This window comes from Hylobates moloch, unplaced genomic scaffold, assembly GCF_009828535.3.
Source record: "Hylobates moloch isolate HMO894 unplaced genomic scaffold, HMol_V3 SCAFFOLD_12, whole genome shotgun sequence".
Lineage (NCBI taxonomy): Eukaryota > Metazoa > Chordata > Mammalia > Primates > Hylobatidae > Hylobates > Hylobates moloch.
In genome coordinates this window covers 71,836,802-71,858,196 of record NW_026652287.1, presented here as the reverse complement: position 1 = coordinate 71,858,196, position 21,395 = coordinate 71,836,802, and the positions used below count along the sequence as shown (strand labels likewise).

Below are 21,395 nucleotides of genomic sequence, written 5' to 3'. Positions count from 1 at the left end.
GTGAAACTAACCAAAGTCATAAAAAGCTGAATGTTTTAAAATTTTTAAAAAGACAATACAGAAACAATTATTAAACTCACATATATGCTTAACCTGCTTTCCGAATTTTCATTTAAAGTCAAACATGAATAAATGCGTTTGTTCTGGGGCACACGTTTAACCTTGTGTCATAGCACCCATATGCTAAGCTATAGTCTAGACAGTGCAGAGAAGCTGCAATAAATTGTTGGACACTGTAATGCTCCCCAAGGAGGAAAACACACCAAGAGGATGGGCCCAACCCAGAGTTACATGTGTATTAAGGAACTTGGATTTGTACATTGCTCTTTCCCAACACTATTTCCAGAGGATAGCATTCAAGAGTTTGACTTGACTTTCCCAGAATGCTACAAGTTTTTAAGCTTGATGTATGATAAACATGTAAGTTTATCATAAAAGTCCAGTAAGTAGTTAACTTTCAGTTCCAGAACTATTACTGCTGATTTAACTTGCTTTTAAAAAGTATGATTCTAGGGTGGGCATGGTGGCTCATGACTGTTATCCTAGCACTTTGAGAGGCCAAGGCAGTAGGATCGTTTTGAAACTAGTTCAAAAGCCAGCCTGGGCAACAAAGCGAGAGCATCTCCACAAAAAACAAAACAATTAGCCAGGCGTGGGTGGTGGTGTTATGCACCTGTAATACCAGTTACTTCGAAGTCTGAGGTGGGAGGATTGCTTAAGCCCGGGAGTTTGAGGCTGCAGTAAGCTATGATCATGCTACTGCATTCTAGTCTGTGTGGCAAAGCAAGACCCTGTCTCAAAAAAAATTCCAGAAAAAGAAGTATGATTCTAGTTTGCCTTGGTAAATTGGTCAGTTGAGGGTGGAATTTGATATAGGGTAGAAGTTCCATTCAGCGAATGGAAAATTTACAAAGGCCAAATATAAATATAAAACTGCATAATAAAGACACAAACCAAACTGTTAACAATGGTTACCTCTAAAAAGGGATGTGGGATGATGAGAGAAGGGAGATCTAAAAAGGAACTTTTGTTTTTACTCTATATTGAAGGCACAGATCAAACACAAGTTTGAATTTTTGGTAGCACCATGTCTTGTGTTATGGGAGTTGCTGTCAGAGTTGTATAAAGACTTGTTTTAGTTTACTTGTACTTTTCCCCATCAGTTATACCTTTCCTCTTTTTCCTTCTTCCCTCCAATAAAAACGTATTCTGAGAAAAGAATCTGCTAAACTACTAGATTTTATATACTAAGCAGTCAACCGTCAGCCAAAAGTAATGAACTTCAAATAAATTATAAGAGGCCTTCTAGTTTCCTGATTCACATGCTTAAAGAAGACCCTGATTCTGTCTAAGTATTGGCTTGCATTTAAATTCTATGATACTGACTGGGCATAGTGGCTCACATCTGTAATCTCAGTACTTTGGGAGGCTGAAGTGGGAGGACTGGTTGAGGCCAAGAGTTCAAGACCAGCCTGGGCAACACAGCAAGACCTCCCATCTCTACTAAAAATGAAAAATACAAAAATTAGCCAGGCATGGTGGCTTACACATGTAGTCCCAGCTACTCAGAAGGCTGAGACAAGAGGATTGCCTGAGTCCATGATTTCAAGGATGCAGTGAACTATCATTGAGCCACTACACTCCAGCCTGGGTGACAGAGCGAGACTGTCTCAAAAAAATGAAATAAATAAACAAATAAATCTGGATACCAATGAAATCCACCTAACAGACCAGATTCCTTTTCAGGTTTCATGGAGTCAGAGGCTATTTTAAAAAAAAAGAAAGAAAAGAAAAAGGCAAGACACATCCATAGAAATGTGGGAGGAAATAAGATGAAAAAGTCTGTATTTACCAAAGAGCTCCTAGACATGTTGGCAAGAGAAAAGGCAAATGGCAAAACACATGTATAAGACACAATTTATGTGAAAATTTAAAACCCACAACACTATGTATTTCTATATGTAAACATATAGATATATTAATACATAGCAAAAAGATACTTGAGGAGTATATACTAGAGACCAATAGTTACTAACATTTGGGAGCACTACCAAAGGGCACTTTGACAGTATGTATTTTTTATTCTTTTCCTAGAACATTTTCTTACATAATTAAATACAAAATGAGGAACTTTTATATTTCTAGAAGTACTACATGATGATTTCCTTAAAATAGCTTGCTACTAAAGCTAGAGTTTAGCAGATACTTCTACTTTTCAACATTATACTTTATCCTTCCTATCCCTCACCTTTCTCTCATTGATCTACACATGTTCAATTGTAAAGAAATCACCCTAGCTTTTTCTTAAATACTTGATAGTGAAGAGATGATACAGTTGCCAGGAAGTATCAAAATCAAGAGTGAGAACTGGTATAGTGGGAATAAAGGCCATTGAAGTAGGCAACTCCACCTCCTCTGGACTTGTGGCTTTAATATTACGCATTTGAAAATATGTGCAGACTTCTAAAGAGAGTAAGATGCTTCAAGAATAAGAGTCCTAACTGGGTATGCTGTGTAACATTAACTCATCATGTTTACTCATGTATCTACTGAAGAGAAAATGTGGCAGTAGAAAGGTTAACACGCCAAAGCAGTTTTCCAGAAAAGCAAAAATGTGTAAATCCTAGATAGCACAAGAACTGCTAAAGGTCTATCAATTAAGTGGTATTTATTTAGAAGAGAAGCATTTCTGCTTGAAATTGGAAACTCTCTTAGGAGTATTTCTAAATTTTTTCCATTACATGACACTATTAAAATATTACAACTAGGAAAATTTTGCTCAAAATTGCAACTGTTTTCTCGAAAAGGTAAAGGCCATCAAAGTCAGACATATGTATAGCACGAATTTTGGTCCAGAACACCAAATATATTACTTTGTTATAGTTGATTACAGATAACAGAACAGCAACATACTAAAATCAATGCATATTATGAAATCAAGTAGATGCGGTTCAATGAATCCCAGCTTTTAACTATTAAAGCCTAGGTAATGCATTTTATAACTTAGAGAAGAGTACTTAGGGATCTACTCAGTCTTTATATCTTTAGACATTATTGTGAGGCTCCTGCTGGTCACTACTACTATCTATATCCTTTTCCAGAAAACATCAGGATCTTAAATGGTCACAAATTATGTATTCCCTCTTTGCCACACTGAATCTACAGAGAAAACTGAAAACTCTACAATGGCAAACAAGTCAAAAGGTAGATTCTAAAAGTTAAAGGCACAGATCAAACCACTTTTAGAGATAATGTAACGGGTAATTATAAGAGCAAACTGTATTATCTGAATATGTAAGATCAACTATCTAGAATCCTGGTAGCACTTATAATACAGAAAATTGAAAACTATATAAGTAAAGAAATAAAAAGTATCACAATCCATTTTTAAAATGTTCTTAATATTTGGCATAATGCATAGTTTGCCTTAATTAGAAACTTTGATGAAAGTAATGTACTTTTCAAAGTGACTTAAAAAACTGTTAGGTTGTAGTTTTTTATTTACTTGACTTCCATTCTACTCCTCCCTACGCTCTTTCCCTATTTTTCCAATTTTATCTTTCATTACTAAAAATCTAAAAGTGAAGTACTACTCTTCTTCTTTACTTTAATGTCAAATATAAAGTACTCCACTAATAACATATGGCCACTATTAAAAAAAAAAAAGATTTCAATGCAGTAACAGCCATAGCTTTAGGGTATTCTTAGGCAACACCCCAAACAAAACAAATCTGAACACTTATATTTCAAACAATAACATAATGCTTTTTTCTTTTCATATTACGGCTTTACCCCAAAAACATGGCAATATACATTTTTAAAAACAATCTTCCCCTGTAATTACAATAAAACACAAGAAGCAGAATACCCATCATCATTACAGAAACAATGATTGTAACTTTTAACATAATATTCAGGTATTTTTAATCACTATCTTAAACCAATTTTTAATTATATAAGTTAGCTGTATATGCTTACTACTTGAAAAAATACTGGCTCAACCTACCTACTGCTTTTAATACACAACGTGGTAACTTGTGTCTTCCACCTAATAGCACAATTATCAGAAAAAGAATGCAAAAGATATATTAGAGAAATGAAGAAAGTATCAGAAAAAGAATGCAAAAGATATATTAGAGAAATGAAGAAAGTATCAGAAAAACTTCCTCAGCCTTGGTTTATCATCTCTTTGTCTTTCCTTTGTATATATACTGAAGTTGACTGATCCTCTTTCATTACTCTATTCCTACCCAAAGACCTTTTGGGTTTTAAAGTGACAGCAGCTATATCATGTTGTCTATTGTTGCTATTGAATTAGCCTGAATTACAGGCCCCCACTAAAAAGGATAAAGAAATACATGAGGTTAAGAAAGATAACACAGAAACCAAAGGAGAGAAAAGAAAAAAAAATATGGAGAATAGTTATGACCCACCAATAATTATCTGGCAATTCTGGAGCAGAGGTTCCTATCTGGCTGTTTCATTAAAGCAGGATGAAAAGCTGAAGTATAGCTCTCCAATTATCAGGCTTTAGAATGTTTTTTAAAATAAAGCTCAATTTCATCTCTAAATAGTTTTTGTGTCTTTTAGAGATGGAGGTCTCAGTGTTACCTAGGCTGGATTTGAAATCCTGGCCTCAAGTGATCCTCCTGTTTCACTCTCCCGAGTAGCTGGCCCTACAAATGCATGCCTCTGCGCCCAGCTCCTCTAGTTTTTAAAACATATTTCACTGCAATGAGAAAAGCTTATTTCCTATCTACTTCTACAACAGTAAGAATGGAAAAGCTTTCTTCACTCTGTCTGAAAGAGCCAGGAGGGCAAAAACAAAGTACCCTGTGATAACCATGATTCTTGCTGCCTTCCCCGACCCCCACATAAATACTAACTTCACAGGAAACCAAGAGACTACAGAGTACAATTACCCCACACAAGAAGACAATTTTGGCTTATCTCCCTGACGCTTCCCACCCCAACTTCCTCAAAAACACATACAGAAAGGTCTGTGTTGAGTTTAGCAAGGACAATAATTAAAGAAGGTAAAGTGAAGGCTCACAGAATGCCTCCTAGTTTAAGTTAAAATTCCAACATCGTAACATCAGGGTGTCAATTCATTCAACTTTTAACCCATTTGAGAAGGTTTAAGTTATTAACTTAAAAATATGGCAGTATTTCTTTTGTAACTACAATCTCTTTATAGCCTCTTAATTGCTCTTGCTAACAGCTTTATTACATACTACTGCTTCTTATAAGAAGTAAATCCAGGGGCCATTCCATTTTATCTTAGACATAGTATTTACTAGTTTTCCAAGCATGACAGAAATGAAAAAATATATATATTAGAACAAGAACAATTTATGTTAATTTCTACAATCTGTGTTCCTTCTGTGAGCAGTGCCTGATTCTACTAAAATTAACATATTTAAGTTCAGTCATATGCTTAAGAAAAAAAAATCTAATGAGGGACTAATTTATAAAGTATACACAAATATAATTCTTTAATAAATCTTTCCAGTGTTCACTATATCTGCATTACATGTAATGTTTCCATCCACAGAAACTCAGGATAGTTCTTATAAAATGAAACGAACATTCTGTGTTCATCTCTGGCAAGCAATGAACAAACAGAACTTGCTCACAAAGGATCTAAAAGTGCTGCCTCAGGAACATAGACTACGTGCTATATGAATGAGTCTTGGTAACTGGCTACTATCTGGGATCTCTTCCTCTGCTCATACCACTGAATCCATCTCTTACAAAGCCAATGAGAAAACTAAAGCTATTGCAGAAGTGAAATTCAACATGAGCCACCCAAATTCTCCTAAGGTAACCATTCTAAAGCAAAATCAGCAGAAGTCATCTCTTCTATAATAACAAACAAAAAACCCAAAAGGCAAATGCTACTGTTCAATCATCAGATGAACTCACAGAGGCAAAAATATGTGACAACAGCAATAATTCAAGTAAAGTATGTATGAAAATTTAAACACGCCATGTTCAAGTTAAGACAGAAGTGAAGGGGAGCTATGATCTTTATATTAGTCAAAAAAGCTTAGGCATAATCACCAAATGTTAATTCACTTTACAGTCATCAATGAGACTATTGTATATATTTTTGCACCTTGCGCTTGTAAAAGCAGATAAAATATTTAATATGTAATTTACAATGCATTTTACCAGCTCAGCATACAGGATGTATACAGATTATATCAAAGTAGTAGACAGTTACGGGCCTGTGCAAACCCTGCAAAAATAGTACTTCAGATATCTGCTAATTAAAAACAAAAACAGAAACAAAAACAGTTTGCTGTTTAGAAGTGATACAATTCAAACTACCACAGAATACAAAGGGCTGCAAAAATGTAACCATTCCAACAACATATATAAGTTATTAAATAAAGATTTGATTTGAAAGAATATAAATGAAGCCTTTAAGTAGGTCTTTTCTACATGCATATTATTCCTCATTAAAGAAAAAAATATGTAAAAAGGCCATTGGTAATTGCTTTGTTAACATTTGTAGAAAATGCCAATTCTCTGGTCACAAACTCCACTAAGTTTAGCACTTAAGGTCTCTGCAGTGTTATAAACGTAATTTAAAATACTGTTAATTCTATAATTCCATTGGTAAAATAATGTGACTTGGAATATGGCAGTCTTCATGTTGAGGGCAATGATCCACAGTTTTGTTCTGTCTTTTAATTTCTTAGGCGTGAACAGTTATCCAGAAGAACAGCACCCTCCACCACTGGTCTGGGCTTGAGGTTCGTCATCAATAATCTGTACACCTCGCCTTGCAGTTCCCGGCTGACTAGAGCCATTGCCTTTTGCTCTCTCATCCACTTGTGCTGTTTCTATCATCCCTAAGACAGAGAGAAAGCAAACATTATTAGGACCACAATCTTTGCGTTTTCTCTTTCTAAAATTTCAGTGTAAATTTTAGCTATCACTATGATAGCTATTTCTCAAGTTCGACCAACAAAGAAACTAAATATAATGAACATTGTGTCAGTTCGCTAAAACAGCTTCACCTGCATGTTTTAAAAAACTAGTATCAAGTAGTAAGCTTATTTATCCAGTGGTATAATGGCCACAGTGACACCAATAAAGAAAAAAATTTTTTTGCTCTGAACAATTGTCTGTGTACAAAGATAATCCTTAAGATTTTCCAAACACACTTAGAAATATGTCAAAGAAGTTCAAATTATTCCAAGTAATATTTAGGAGGCAGGATTTATTCTTCAACTAGAAATGTAATACTTTTAAGTAAATGATTCTTTTTATTTTTAGTTTTGAGAGACAGGGTCTCGCTTTGATACCCAGGCTGGATGTGCAGTGGTGTGATCATCACTCACTCACCGCAGCCCTTAACTCCTGGGCTCAACTGATCCTCCTGCCTCAGTCTCCTGAGTAGCTATTACAGGTATGCAACACCATGCCTGGCTGATTTTTTTTTTTTTGTTAGAGATGGGGGTCTCACTATGTTGCCCAGGCTGGTCTCAAACTCCTGGGCTCAAGTGATCCTACGGCCTTGGCCTCATAAAGCACTGGAGTTATAGGTGTGAGCCACTGTCCCTGACCACAGCGATATTTGAAGACTAATGGAGTTTAAGATGAGGGAACTTCGAAGAACACAGCGGAAAGACTCACACTACCTGACTGCAAGAACTAGTATAAAGCTACACTAATCAAAACAGTGAGATGATGATAGGAGAAATAGATCAGTGGAACAAAAAACACAGTCCAGAAATAGACCCCGTAGATATGATCTCTTGATTTTTGACATAGTTGCCAAGGTTATTCAATGAAGAAAGAACAATATTTTCAAGAAACAGTCCTATTAATAGAACTGGACATCTATTGTAAAAAAAAAAAAATCAGCCTTAACCCATACCTTAACATCTTATGCAAAAAACAATGAAAAATGAATTATACACTTAAATGTAAAACATGAAACAAAATTTCCAGAAGAAAACACAGGAGAAAAATCTTCATAGGAGAAAATTTTTGTGACTTTGGCTTACACAAAGAGTTCTCATGTAAGACATAAAACATGAATCATAAAAGAAAAATAGATAAACTGGACCCACTGAAACTTAAAACTGCACTTTAAGAGACACAGATAAGAAAAATGGGAATACACAACACAGACTGGGAGAAAGTATTTACAAAACACGTATTTGACAAGATGAAGGAAGAAAAGTGGGTGTCCTTAAAATAGAAAAGGGCTCTTAAATTAGAGACTGCTCTTGATTAATGGTTTACAAGTTGAGGTATGTGTGACAATCCAACAAGATGAAATAAGAAAACATTATAAATTCTATATCTACTTATTTTTAACTTTTCAAAATTTCTATTTTTTGGGTATGTTTTAAAATGTACATAATATATTAGTACTTGTACATGTTATATAATTTCTAAATAAACATGTGGAGCATGCAAAAATTGTTTTGAAGATGTGATATTTATAACATTTGTAAGCCACTGACTTAGTGCATTGTTATTTAAAAGCATTATCACAAGGAAGGAAGGGAGGGAGGGAGGGAAGGAGGGAGGCAAGGAAGGAGGATATCCTGAGGGCTAGCATCACCACCACCTGGGTTCTTGTAGAAATGAGGACCTCAATCTATCCCACACCTATTAAATCAAAATTTGCATTTAATAAGATCCCCAAGTTGTTATGTACAGCATTGGCTCTTATATTTTAGTGTGCATTGGAATCATATGAAGCGTTTGTTAAAACACAGATTCTGGGCACCATCCCTAGAAATTCTGATTCGGCAGGCTTGGAGAGCCCAAGAATTTCCATTTCTGACATATTCTCAAGTGATATTGATGCTGCTGATCAGGGAACATCACTTACATAATCACTATTCTAGAAGAATTATGAATGACTTGAGGGTTTTATAAAACTAATTTATTCCAAAATGTGTGTGTGTGTGTGTGTGTACACACACACACACACACACACACACACATATACATATCAATATTCTTTTCTAGAGAGAGAAACCATGATTTCATCAAATTCTCAAACAAGTCTAAAGTCCATAAACTCAGATATGCATTTTATTGGTAATATAAGAAATGACTTTCAGAGTATATATAAATTTATTTTCCTTTTTCTTTAAAACTATAAACTTTTTAATATGGAAAATTTCAAACATAAAGTAGAAAACACAGCATAATGAAAATCCATCACCCAATTTCATCTATAACCCTAAGCATCCCTACCATTATTTTGAGTCAAATCTCAGACCCATAATTTTATTCCTAAATTATTTTAATGTGTCTTTAAAAGATAAGAACTCCTTTTATAAAGCATAAACGCAACACCATAATCACACCTAAAAAATTAATAGTATCTTAATATCATCAAATATCTTGTTTCACAAACACTCTTTTTCACTAGTTTGACAAATTGGTGTCCAAATAAGGTCCATTCATTGCAGCAGGTTGTTACAGGTCTTAAATCTGTTTTAATATGTAAATTCCCCTTCCACTTTTAATACTTATGCATATATTATAATATACATTTAGCCCATACCATACTTATGATTTCATAACCATTAATTACTGCTTGAAACAGGGTTAAAGTAGGTATTTATGCATTAAAAAAAATAGTTACAGCACTTCAGAAATATTACCAATAGTCAATAGTTTAAAAAGAACCAATTCTTTGAAAAGTAACACTGGTGTAAACTACATACTATTTTTTAAAAAATAAAAACCAAAAACCATCTCTAAACAAACTAAATCTGAATATACCTACTTTTACAAAGGTCAAGAAAGAGTTCCTCAATTCCTTTGTTCTGTTTGGCTGAAGTATGATAATGTTTTGCTCCCACAGATTCTGCATACCTTAAAAAAAAGTAACATCGGTGATTGATGTAAAATATTATTCATGATTTTGTCTTAACTGCTTTTTTATAGTAACAGTTTTAGTGACATATTAATTTACTCAAGTTTAGTGAAATTAAGTTTATATAGCTATTTAACTTCTCTATACATTAAATCAAATTTTAAATAACACAAATATAACAAGCCTCGAAATTTTTATAGATTAATTTGGGACTCAAATACTTCGAAAGTTTTTGTGGCTTACTGCCTATTTGATCATGATAGTTTTGTATCACTCATATTTTTTACTGAAGTCAAAAAGGGAAGTAAGGGCTTTATTGCCATAAGCCCAGAAATTACCGTGTAAACATGTTTCACTGAATCCAACACCTCAATTCACGTTAAGAGATTTGAGTGATACCTAAATGGTAAAGCAAAATGTATAAAGAGGAAGATTTCTACTAGGGAGTGATGGGGAATGGGAGGGTCACAGTACTTACGACTCTGCTTCTTGAATGGAAACATGTCTCTCCTTTTCTAAGTCTATTTTATTACCTATTTTGAAAAAAGTAAATATTTATCTTTATACTGATTTATTTTCATAACAAAATTAAGCCAATTCTAAATATAAAATTGCCATTTTAATTACCAGCAAAAATAATGCAAATCCCCACCAGACTTCTAAATGTCTTGAAATTATAAAGTTAAGCCTTGTGATCTGAGGGTTGATCATGCCTCATCCTCCTTCAAATGACTCAATTCATACCTTTCCTGAATCTACAGCCTCTGACAAAGAAAACAACTTTTCCAAAGAGACAGGCACTCTTTTTTGATTTTGGGGGATACCAGGGACCTAGAGATAAACCTATGATTCTTAGGCAAGTGTAAATGATCAAAAGTAAGAGCAAAATTTTCTACAGTTCCCATTAACTTAGAGCCGGTCAATAATCAAGTATGGCTATCTTAGTGTTTACTAAAATACATTAAGCTAGCCTCTTGGATCCTATGAGTATTTTGGTTTCCTGGATGATATAAGATCGTTAAAGTAAAAATTAAAGTGTACAGATTTTTAAGTACTCCACAATCATAAGAGGAAAAACTGTATTCTTTTTTTTTTTTTTTTTGAGATGGAGTCTCACTCTGTCACCCAGGCTGGAGTGCAGTTGCGCCATCTCGGCTCACTGCAAGCTCCGCCTCCCGGGTTCACGCCATTCTCCTGCTTCAGCCTCCTGAGTAGCTGGGACTACAGGCGCCCGCCACCACGCCTGGCTAATTTTTTGTATTTTTAGTAGAGACGGGGTTTCACCGTGTTAGCCAGGATGGTCTCGAACTCCTGACCTTGTGATCCGCCTGCCTTGGCCTCCCAAAGTGCTGAGATTACAGGCTTGAGCCACCGTGCCCGGCCGGAAAAACTGTATTCTTTGTTTAAAAAACAATTTTAGTGAGTTATTAAAACTTAATATATGTATATCATGCAGATTTAAATTATAAGGTTAGCTCTCCTTAAATAAAGGAACCCAGCTGAGATTATACTTTTAAAAAAAGCCACCAGAACAAAAATGAAGAAACTGCAAAATACTGATTCCTTGAACTTAAGATGAGTTGGCTGGACACACAGAGTGCTAAAGGTAATAAAAACAGTAGATAACGATAAGGAAAAATACCCTACGGAAGGACACTTCAAACAAACATTTTTATTCTTCTATTATGGCTTTTAGGGAGAAAAAAGAGAAATCTTATAAATAAGGTTACTTTTTTTCTTGGAACCACATAGATTCTAGTAGACAATTTCAGATAAATTTCAGATAAGGCATTGAAATAAGCACCCAATAAAAGATAAAATGTTTAGCACTGAGGTGGACAAGTCCAAAGGTTCTATATATTGAGGACCTCGAATAATCTGAGAACCTAGTTGCTGGCAACTGCAAGAAACTATCTGCCACCATAGCCTAAGAATCAGAGAGAGGGAAGTAGACAATACTAATGCTCAGTGGATACCAACAAATTCAGTAACAAACTCTTCCTTCTTTGAACAGCTATCTACCACAGCAAGAAGTTTCATACTAGTTCTAACTTCCTACATTATATTTGTCATTGGAAATTTTAATTAGCTAAATATGACAATGTCTGACAGTAACCAGAGGAAAAACCATCGTGTTATTCTGTAAAGAATGCAAAAAGCACCACCTGGTGGCCAGTGGCTGCAACAAACAGGAACAAGATTCTGCCTCATAAAGGTAAAATAAGATCGTCTCCTACTAAAAGTAGCAATATTAATTTTGCTTCAATTACCTAAAACCCTATGGAATTTTTTTTCTAGGTATTTAATGGCTCATTTTCCAAATTCCATCAATATCATCAATACCTATAAAAAGAGTGAAGAGAGGAAAAGTAGGCAATCACCTTACTGCCTCAAATGAACATTTAGGAGAAATTATTCAGACACTGCTTTATTATTTAATAATATTTTAAATGACTAATTTTAATAAATCAGGTCATTAATAAATAGCTATCTATCTTAATAACCTATTATTTTAAACTTAAAACATTTTAAATCTAAATAACTATTATTTCTTAGAATAATCAGTGTTCACAATGGATTGACAGCACAGAATACATTGCAGAAACCTGACTGGCTAGTGACCGACCTCTTTCCAAAGCTCAAAAACCCTTTTAGTTTCTATGTTTTTTCAAAAGCGAGACAGCTAAGGAGTAAGGCTTTGAGACTCATATCTGCTTCAATACTACTGTGCAGCTACATACGGAACTTTCTGATAGGCTTAAAACATCTGAAAACAAGGACAATAACCAAAGTAAGCACCTACTTAAAAGTATAGTACTATAAAGAATTAAAAACATAAACAAATAGGCTGAGACTATTGGAAAGGGAGAGAAAAAGCTACCCTCTAAGTTAAGCAGATCTTCCTTAAAAATACGTATTTGAATTAAGAACATAGAAGGGGCATGTCCACTGCTAAGGGCAAATGGCCTAATAATGACACAGAACTAGAATTATATTATGCTTAGACTGGATGGTTGTGGGGCACAGTGGAAAGCAGCTTTCAAAAAGCTTTTATATGTGATAAAACTTGTTTTTAAGTCCTTGCTTACTCCATAACTGTAATTTTTTTTGTTTTACATTTTTTTGAGACAGGGTCCTGCTCTGTCACTCAGGTTGGAATGCAGTGGCGTGAACACGGCTCTCTGCAGCCTCCACCTCCTGGGCTCAAGCGATTCTCCTGCCTCAGCCCCGAGTAGCTGGGACTACAGGCACACGCCACCGCATCTGGCTAATTTTTGTATTTTTTTGTAGAGATGGGGTTTTGCCATGTTGCCCAGGCTGGTCTCAAACTCCTGGACTCACGCAGTCTGCCCACTTTGGTCTCCCAAAATGCTCGGATTAAAGGCGAGAGTCACCACGCCTGGCCATAACTGTAATATTTTGGACAAATTAGTTAACATCTGCTAGTCTCACTGTGTGCATGTGTCGCTAACAAACCTCGCAGGGTTGATGTGAAAATAAGATATATGTAAAAGGCCTAGCATATATTATATGCTCAATAAGAGCAGTTATTAATATTAATGACATTCATCACAGTGAATGATCAAATGGAAAGTCAATATTGTTATAAGAGAATTAAAGTCCATGATAGGTAACACAAACTTACTCCCGACCTCAAATGATCCACCTGCCCCAGCCTCCCAAAGTGCTGGGATTACAGGGGTGAGCCACCGCACCTTGCAGGTAACACACTCTACCATCATCCTACTGGCTTCGTCTAGCTAACCTAGTTTATCTAACATTGGTCTAGGAAATTTTCCCTTATCTCCCCCTTGCACCCCAAATCTAGTTTGTTTGCTTTTGCGCTCTCATAGCACTCCGTTCTGCATTTCCCTTCCATAGCATTTATTATAACATATAATAGTAGCTTGTTTTCCTCTTTTTTTTCCACACAAGAAACTCTGGGAGGACAAGAACCACATCTATTTTGTTTACTTATTCACTACATTATTCCCAAAGCCTGGCACATAGTAAGCAATGAAGTGTTCATTAAGGATATGGGCTTGAAGTGGCAGGCAGATCTGAGTTAAAATCTCAGGTCTACTTCTAACAAGCTATGTGACTTTGGGAAGTTTCAAGGTCTCTAAGCACATTTTTTCATCTGTAAAATGAAATGGTCTTCCCCTCAGCATTGTCAGGAGGCTTAAATGAAATAAAAAATGTGTAGTTCTTAAAACAGTGCCTGGCACTCAATAAATGGTGACTACGATTAATAATAAATATTTTTTCAAGAAACATACAAATATTAAGGATAGACTAGATGCAGAATACTATCAACCACAGCCAAGGGTGCCTATCAATGGATTAATGACAACCTACAGGAAAAACTCTCTGCTATTGAAACATGTGGTTCTCTATTACTGGTTAGCACATGGATATCAGGGACTTAGATAAGGACCTAGGAGGTTAAGTATTCAATTTACACATGAAAATGCTACTAGACTGTATATCAAACATAAAGATTCAAAAACATGACAAACTGAAATTTCTACTTAGCTTAAATAGTTACATGAGAACAAGCTGGGAAACACCTGACTGAATAGCAATACTTATAAAAAAGGACTTGAGATTTTGGATAACTATAACCTACGTAAAAGAGACTAGCTGATATGTCTGCTAAAAAATTTAAGCAGTCTCAGGCAATCCTGATAGAAGGCCAATGTGAGGAGAGAGACAGGGTCTGTAAGAACACACTAGCTCAACAACGTTTGGATTCTATGGTTTATTTCCAAGTATGGGAGACATATTGACACAATAAAATAAACCTAGGAGAGAAAATGATCAGGATGATCAGAATGTCTGGAAGGTAAGCTACATAAAAAAACAGCTGATCTAGAGAATTTAAGACTTAAAGTGAGCTGTTTAAGTAGTCTTCAAAAGCTTAAAAGGTTATCTTATGTAAACAGAAAAGAATAAATTCTTGTCAAATGTTTACCTCTATGCCAAGTGTTTCTCAAATCATTATGTAATCTTCATCATAACCCTGAGAAGTAGTATTATTATTTCAAAGTTACTAATAAAACAGAAGAGAGAATAAACACTGAACTACAACAACAGAGAATAAAAATCAAGAAGTGGGAAAAACAATGCAAATGTCCCTCAATAGCAAAACAGATAAACTATGGGGTATTCATAGATTAAAGTATTAGACAGCAATCAGAATAAAATGAACTACAACTATATACAACATAGAGGAATCGTAGGCACATAATGTAAAGTCAAAAAAGCCAGACACAAAAAGAGTTAATATTATATGATTCCATTTATATAAAATTCAAAACAAAACTAATTCATGCAGTAAAAAGGATAGTGACGGGGGGTGGGGAATGGTGAGGGGAAAACAACTGTGAGTGCTGGGATGAAAAAGCAACACAACTCAGGGTCCTTAGGTACTGCTTACACCGTGGGATTTTCATATCGTGAAAATTATGTTATTGAAGATTTGTACACTTTTCTGTACATACAATGAAAAACTCACTTTAAAAATCAGTTAAGGATACAGGGAGTATGATTTCAGCTAAATGTGAAGAAAAATTAGTTTATTGCACTATGTCAGAAAAAATAAGTTGTTCTCCAACACCAGCGTGTATGTACACTAAATCAGAATTAACAGCACACAGTGCCTGGTACAAAGAAGCCACTCAAAAATACTTGTAGAAGGAAGAAAGGTGGGGTGAAAAGAGGGAATTAATTCTTAGTCCCATCCATAGAGATTTTGATTTAGTGTATCTGTAACGAGGCCCAAAAAACTTTTTTTTTAATCCTTTAAGTTACCCTAATAAGTTTGGGAAAAGTGGTAAATAAGCTCACAGAAGTCTTTTTTTTTTTTTTAAACGGCAGACTGGAGTTTTATTATTACTCAAATCGGTCCCTGAGTTCTCAGAATTCTCCCAACTCTGAATTCCAAGTAAAATTCCATGTCACACTTGTCTAGAGAAGAAAGTGAGAGCTTTCTATACTTCACACTAATAATTAATAAACATTACATAATATTAAATGGGGTATTTGACCCTACCTGAGGCAGTAGGCTACCAGATCCAATATTTCTAAAACTTCTTGTAATATGAACATTAAAAATATACACTTTATATATAAATATTTTTAAAGAAACCAATTCACTATCTGGCAACCACTCTCTCTGATGCTCCAGTGAAAGTATCTTCCCTGAGGTTCAATTTAATGCTATGCCTTCAACTTTTCCTTGACTTTATGTATATGTTAGTAATTTCTATCTTCAGAAAGATGATCAGAATCCCAAAATATTAAATCTTCAGTCATTCATCTACTATGGCCACTTCCACTCCTAGTAAGTCCATATACCACACAAAGTTACACAAAACTCAGTAATGATTAGCTGTAGCTTTGGTTCCAAACCTCCAAGTAGCCTACTACTTCAGTGTTCCAGTCTGAAACATTCCTGCCTAGCCTAACATCTAGCATCTAGACCAAAACGCAGGGGAAATCATCTTGCTTTTTTCCCCCAAGACTTGCCCCTGATCTGAGACTATAAAGCTACCAATGTAACGGTGGCAAGAGATGAGAAATGTAAACTCAAGTTAAAAAAAATTCTTGGCCGGGTGCAGTGGCTCACGCCTGTAATCCTAGCACTTTGGGAGGCTGAGGCGGGTGGATCATGAGGTCAGGAGTTTGAGAACAGCCTGGCCAATATGGTGAAACCCTGTCTCTACTAAAAATACAAAAATTAGCTGGGCGTGGTGGTGCGTGCCTGTAGTCTCAGCTGCTCGGGAGGCTGAGGGAGGAGAATCGCTTGAACCCAGGAGGCAGAGGTTGCAGTGAGCTGAGATCATGCCACTGCATTCCAGCCTGGGTGACAAAGTGAGACTCTGTCTCAAGAAAAAAAAAATTCTTAAAGCTAAAAGCAGAATTTCCCCAAACTGACCATTCCATTCGTTCATTTCCCCAGATATTACCTTTGTCTTCCACTGAAATGATCCTACCCTGGCTTCTCCTGTATTGCTTTTAATATTATCAGGTATGTAGAAAGAAAGCGAGACAACAGCATGAGGCTATACATTGTAAGGATTAGTAACGTAAGAGTCAGAATGACTTCATTTCAAATCCGATCTCTGAAAGCTACCTGACACTGGGCAAGTTATTATCTCCAGGACTCACCTTCCTCTATAAAATCCTCATAGGATTATGAGGATTACATGAGATAACATCTGTGAGTACACAGCACAGTGTCTAGTATACTTCTATTGTTCAACACTTGTGATATCATAGAAATAATAATCTAGAGAAAAAGGGAACCAAAGAAAAATTCCAGGAGTCCAAAAGTGAGTTGCAGAGTTCCTTTATACCCATTAGGAATATTCCTCCACCCTGGGATCATGATCTACTGGTATCCTTATGGTCAAATCTGACCATTACTCAAAAATGTGTAGTTAAATATACAGAGTAAGAACACAGGCCTAAGTCATTTCCTTAATTTTATTTTAAAGTAAATAAACTTTTTTTCTAAGCAAAATCATACAGTGAAAAAGAAAGGTCAAATTGAAGCAAGGCTGGGAAACTTGAAGCCCCAACTGTTTAGTTTCCAATTTGCTCCCCAAGGCATTCCTTAGAGTTTGAATCTCCTGGAAAATCACTTCTAAATCCTAAATTATTCTTTTTAAGACAGGGTCTTGCTCTGTTGCCCAAGCTGGAGTGCAATGGTGCGATCTTGGCTCACTGCAACCTCCACCTCCTGGGTTCAAGCGATTCTCCTGCCTCTGCCTCCCAAGTAGCTGGGATTATAGGTATCCGCCACCACGCCCAGCTATTTTTGTATTTTTAGTAGAGCGGGGTTTCACCATGTTGGCCAGGCTGGTTTCAAACTCCTGACCTCAGATGATCTGCATGCCTCAGCATCCCAAAGTGTTGGGATCACAGGCGTGAGCCACTGTGCCCAGCCTATTCTTTTTTTATTTTTTTTGAGATGGAATCTCACTGTATTACCCAGGCTGGAGTGCAATGGTGTGACCTTGGCTCACTGCACCCTCTGCCTCCCGGATTCAAGCGATTCTCCCACTTCAGCTTCCCAAGTAGCTGGGACTACAGGCAAACGCCACCATGTCTGGCCCTTTTTTTTTTTTTTTGTATTTTTATAGAGACAGGGTTTCACCATGTTGACCAGGCTGGTCTTGAACTCCTGACCTCAGGTGATCCACCCACTTTGGCCTCCCAAGGCGCTGGAATTATAGGCGTGAGCCACTGCACCAGGCTAAATCCTAAATTATTCTAAAATATTTATATTAATATGCCATTCTTCCTTTCTCATATAACTTTAAAACAAAAATTACTTTTTATAATGTCTTCAATAACACATTAAGGAAACAGAGGACTTTTTTTTTTTAAAAAAGTAATGATGCTTACCAACTATACATAAACAGATTTCATTTCCCAACATTTTCCGTAATTCTTTGACCCAGTTTTTTACCTGTATATACAAAACAGCACATATTAAAACGAATCCTGTTGGAATTACTACTATCACAACACCCAAAAAACTCAACACTGTCAAAATACCTCAGAATTTTAAGAGTCTATATTATTTAGTTATTACTAGAAATGATTCACTGAAGAATCATTTATTGCCAGGTTGTATTGCAAACTATATACATGTAAACATACAATGGAAAAATATACAGAAGCAACTCTAATTATAAATCTGCATCAGTCTTCTACAGATCCAAGCAAAGCTATTCACTAGAGCAAAAGCATATCAACTCCAGCTTCTGATAACAGGTGCTTTAACAATATAGATAACAGTATCACTTTGGACTTAGGAACACATGGGTTTAAAACAGTCTTTTATACCCTAATTGACTCCTAAATAGAGGGCAAAGGAGCTTCAGTGTCACACACTTAAAGACAAAAAAAAAATGTATATAAGCACCAAAAAAAATTAGAGTGCTAAAATAATTCCATCATTTAGTGTATGACAGGGTTTTGCAACCTTGGCAATACTGACATTTTAGTACAGATAATTCTTTGTTGTGAGGCACTGTTCTGTGCAATGTATGATGTTTAGTAACATCACTGACTTCCTACCCACTAGATGCCAAGAGCATCCGCCAGTTGTGACAACCAAAGATGTCTCCAGGCATTGTCATCCCCGGTAGAGAACCAATGATATATAGTAACTCCAGTTATGAACTGATTCTCCAGTATGAATGAAGCATAGTAGTAGACACAGTTGGCAGTAAACTGGAATTAAGTAGATTAATCTTTTGAACTCATGATTTTCACTGTTGATTATAATAACAGAATAAAAGGCAAACTTGGACACCTGCCTTCATTCTTTGCAATGAAATTTAATCTGGATGTAATCAAATCACGCTGAACTTATATACCTTCCTGAAAATACACATCTATCTGTAAATTCCAAAAATTACATTAGCTATGTGATAACCACTTACTGTGCATCTGGTCTTATGGTGTACAAATGTAACACTTCCACATTCCTATTCTCTACAGAATGCAGAGAAACTATCTTTGGCAACCCAAAATCCTTATAAAAGCAAAGGTAGTTATCATCACCACATTATCTTTATAACAGCACTGAATGACAGTTTTCTCAGTATAGCCCCATCTTTTTGTTTCATTCACATATATGTAGAAAGTTTTCAAAGCATTTAACTTCCACTTTATTGATTTCACATAAGAAAAATCTGACTTAAAATTTTATGCCAATACAATTGGCATAAAATATACATCTTCATCACCTCAAGAGAAACACAGCAGAATCCAATTATGTATTCCTCTCTTCCATGTGCATATAGTATCACAACCTACTAATCTGATCAATTTTTTTAAAAAAAGCTTGTTAGTCATTTCAAATTAGATACCCCTCCACAAGCACTCTATCTATTCTTTACAAACCCCATACATTTTTGGTGAGTTAGAGATGGTCACAAATTCTTTGCCAATCTTCCCATTAAGTGGTAGAGTCAAATTCCCCACCCTCTGAATTTGGGCTGCCCTTGTAACCTGCTTTGACAAGAGAATGTGGCAGAAGTAATGCTGTGCCAATCCCAGACTTAAGTCTTAAGAAGGCCTGGTAGCTTCTACTCTTAACTCTTGGGATCCAGTTGTCATATACAAAGCTTAAGGCAGAATACAGAATAATGAGAGAGCACATAGAGAGAGTACTGGACGATAAGACACCAGATATAGTGAGAGGCCAGATGGAGAACTAGGCCTTCTTGGATATTCCAGCCTCAGCCAAACTCCCAGTTCAGTGCAGCTCTATGAGTGACTTCAGTGACATCACGAAGAGCAGTGGATCTGCCTGGTCAATCCACAGAATCATGACAAATAATAAATTATTGTTTTAAGTCAGAAATTTGGGGGGTTTTGTTACATAGCAGTAGAGAACTGGTCACTTTTCAACCTAAATGACTCGATCTTCTTTTTTTTTTGAGATGGAGTCTCGCTCTGTCACCCAGGCTGGAGTCCAGTGGCACGATGTAGGCTCACTGCAACCTCCGCTTCCCCAGTTTAAGCAATTCTCCTGCCTCAGCTTCCCAAGTAGCTAAGATTATAGGCATATGCCATCACACCCAGCTAATTTTTTTGTACTTTTAGTAGAGATGGGATTTCACCATGTTGGCTGGGCTGGTTTCTAACTCCTGACCTCAAGTGACCCGCTGTCCTCAACCTCCCAAAGTGCTGAGATTACAGGCGTGAGCCACTGTGCCTGGCCTCAATCTTCTCTTAATAAAATACTTAAACTATGTCCTTTCATGCAAAAAGCCAGAGGGAGATAACAAACAGCAGCACCAAAATAACTTTTAAAAATCATTAATTCTACAAGGTACCTATCGTTTCATTTTCTACTTCTTGGATTAAGTTTTTCCATATATCATTAATAACCCAAGGGCTAACTTGTATATCTGCTCTATCAGATTTAACTGGGAAAAAAAAATAAAGAGAAAAAACAAAACGAACAAGGTAAGTAATTTTACCAAGAACAAGCCTGTAATTCAAGGCAAGAAAAGCTTCTTCCTTGGCATTACTACCTGTAGTTACATATTGTTGAAATATTCCAAGAACAGCTTTAGGAGGAAAGGTCAAATAAGTAACCCATCTGATTGTGATGAAAATTCAGAGGTAATTAAATGGTAACTCATTTTTGGTCCCAAACAACTTAAAGAGTCATTCATATGTGGCGTGTATTTGAAGGGAAAACTAATGAGATAACTTTAAGAATGTCCTTTTAAAACTTTTATTATATTTGGCAAGGAGAAAGCTTAAATGTGATTTTGTTCCTCCTTTTTTCTCTTCACAATAAAGGAACCCGTCCAGCCACACCAAGTTTAAGAGCCCAATGCATATGGAATTAAGGAAATTTATGTGATTTTTCCTTAAGAGGGAAAAACAAAAGCCCCCATATTTTTCTGAAGCTCAACTTCAAATATTTCCCTTCCCTAATATTTGAGAAAGCCATGTAATAAGCCATTAATTATTCTAATGTAAATTAATTCATATGAAT

At 35.8% G+C, this 21,395-nt stretch overlaps 1 protein-coding gene across 1 annotated transcript in view; it reads right to left on the bottom strand.

Moving 5' to 3' along the window:
* Positions 1 to 6,092: 6,092 nt before the first annotated feature.
* Positions 6,093 to 21,395, bottom strand: part of RAB21 (RAB21, member RAS oncogene family) — a 31,440-nt gene continuing 16,137 nt past the window's right edge. The window contains exons 4-7 of the mRNA XM_032170748.2: positions 18,275 to 18,338; positions 10,338 to 10,392; positions 9,770 to 9,858; positions 6,093 to 6,860 (exon numbers count right to left, since the gene is read on the bottom strand). Of these exons, the coding sequence (XP_032026639.1) occupies positions 6,718 to 6,860; positions 9,770 to 9,858; positions 10,338 to 10,392; positions 18,275 to 18,338 (351 nt within the window). The 3' untranslated portion in view covers positions 6,093 to 6,717. The remainder of the gene's footprint in view (positions 6,861 to 9,769; positions 9,859 to 10,337; positions 10,393 to 18,274; positions 18,339 to 21,395) is intronic.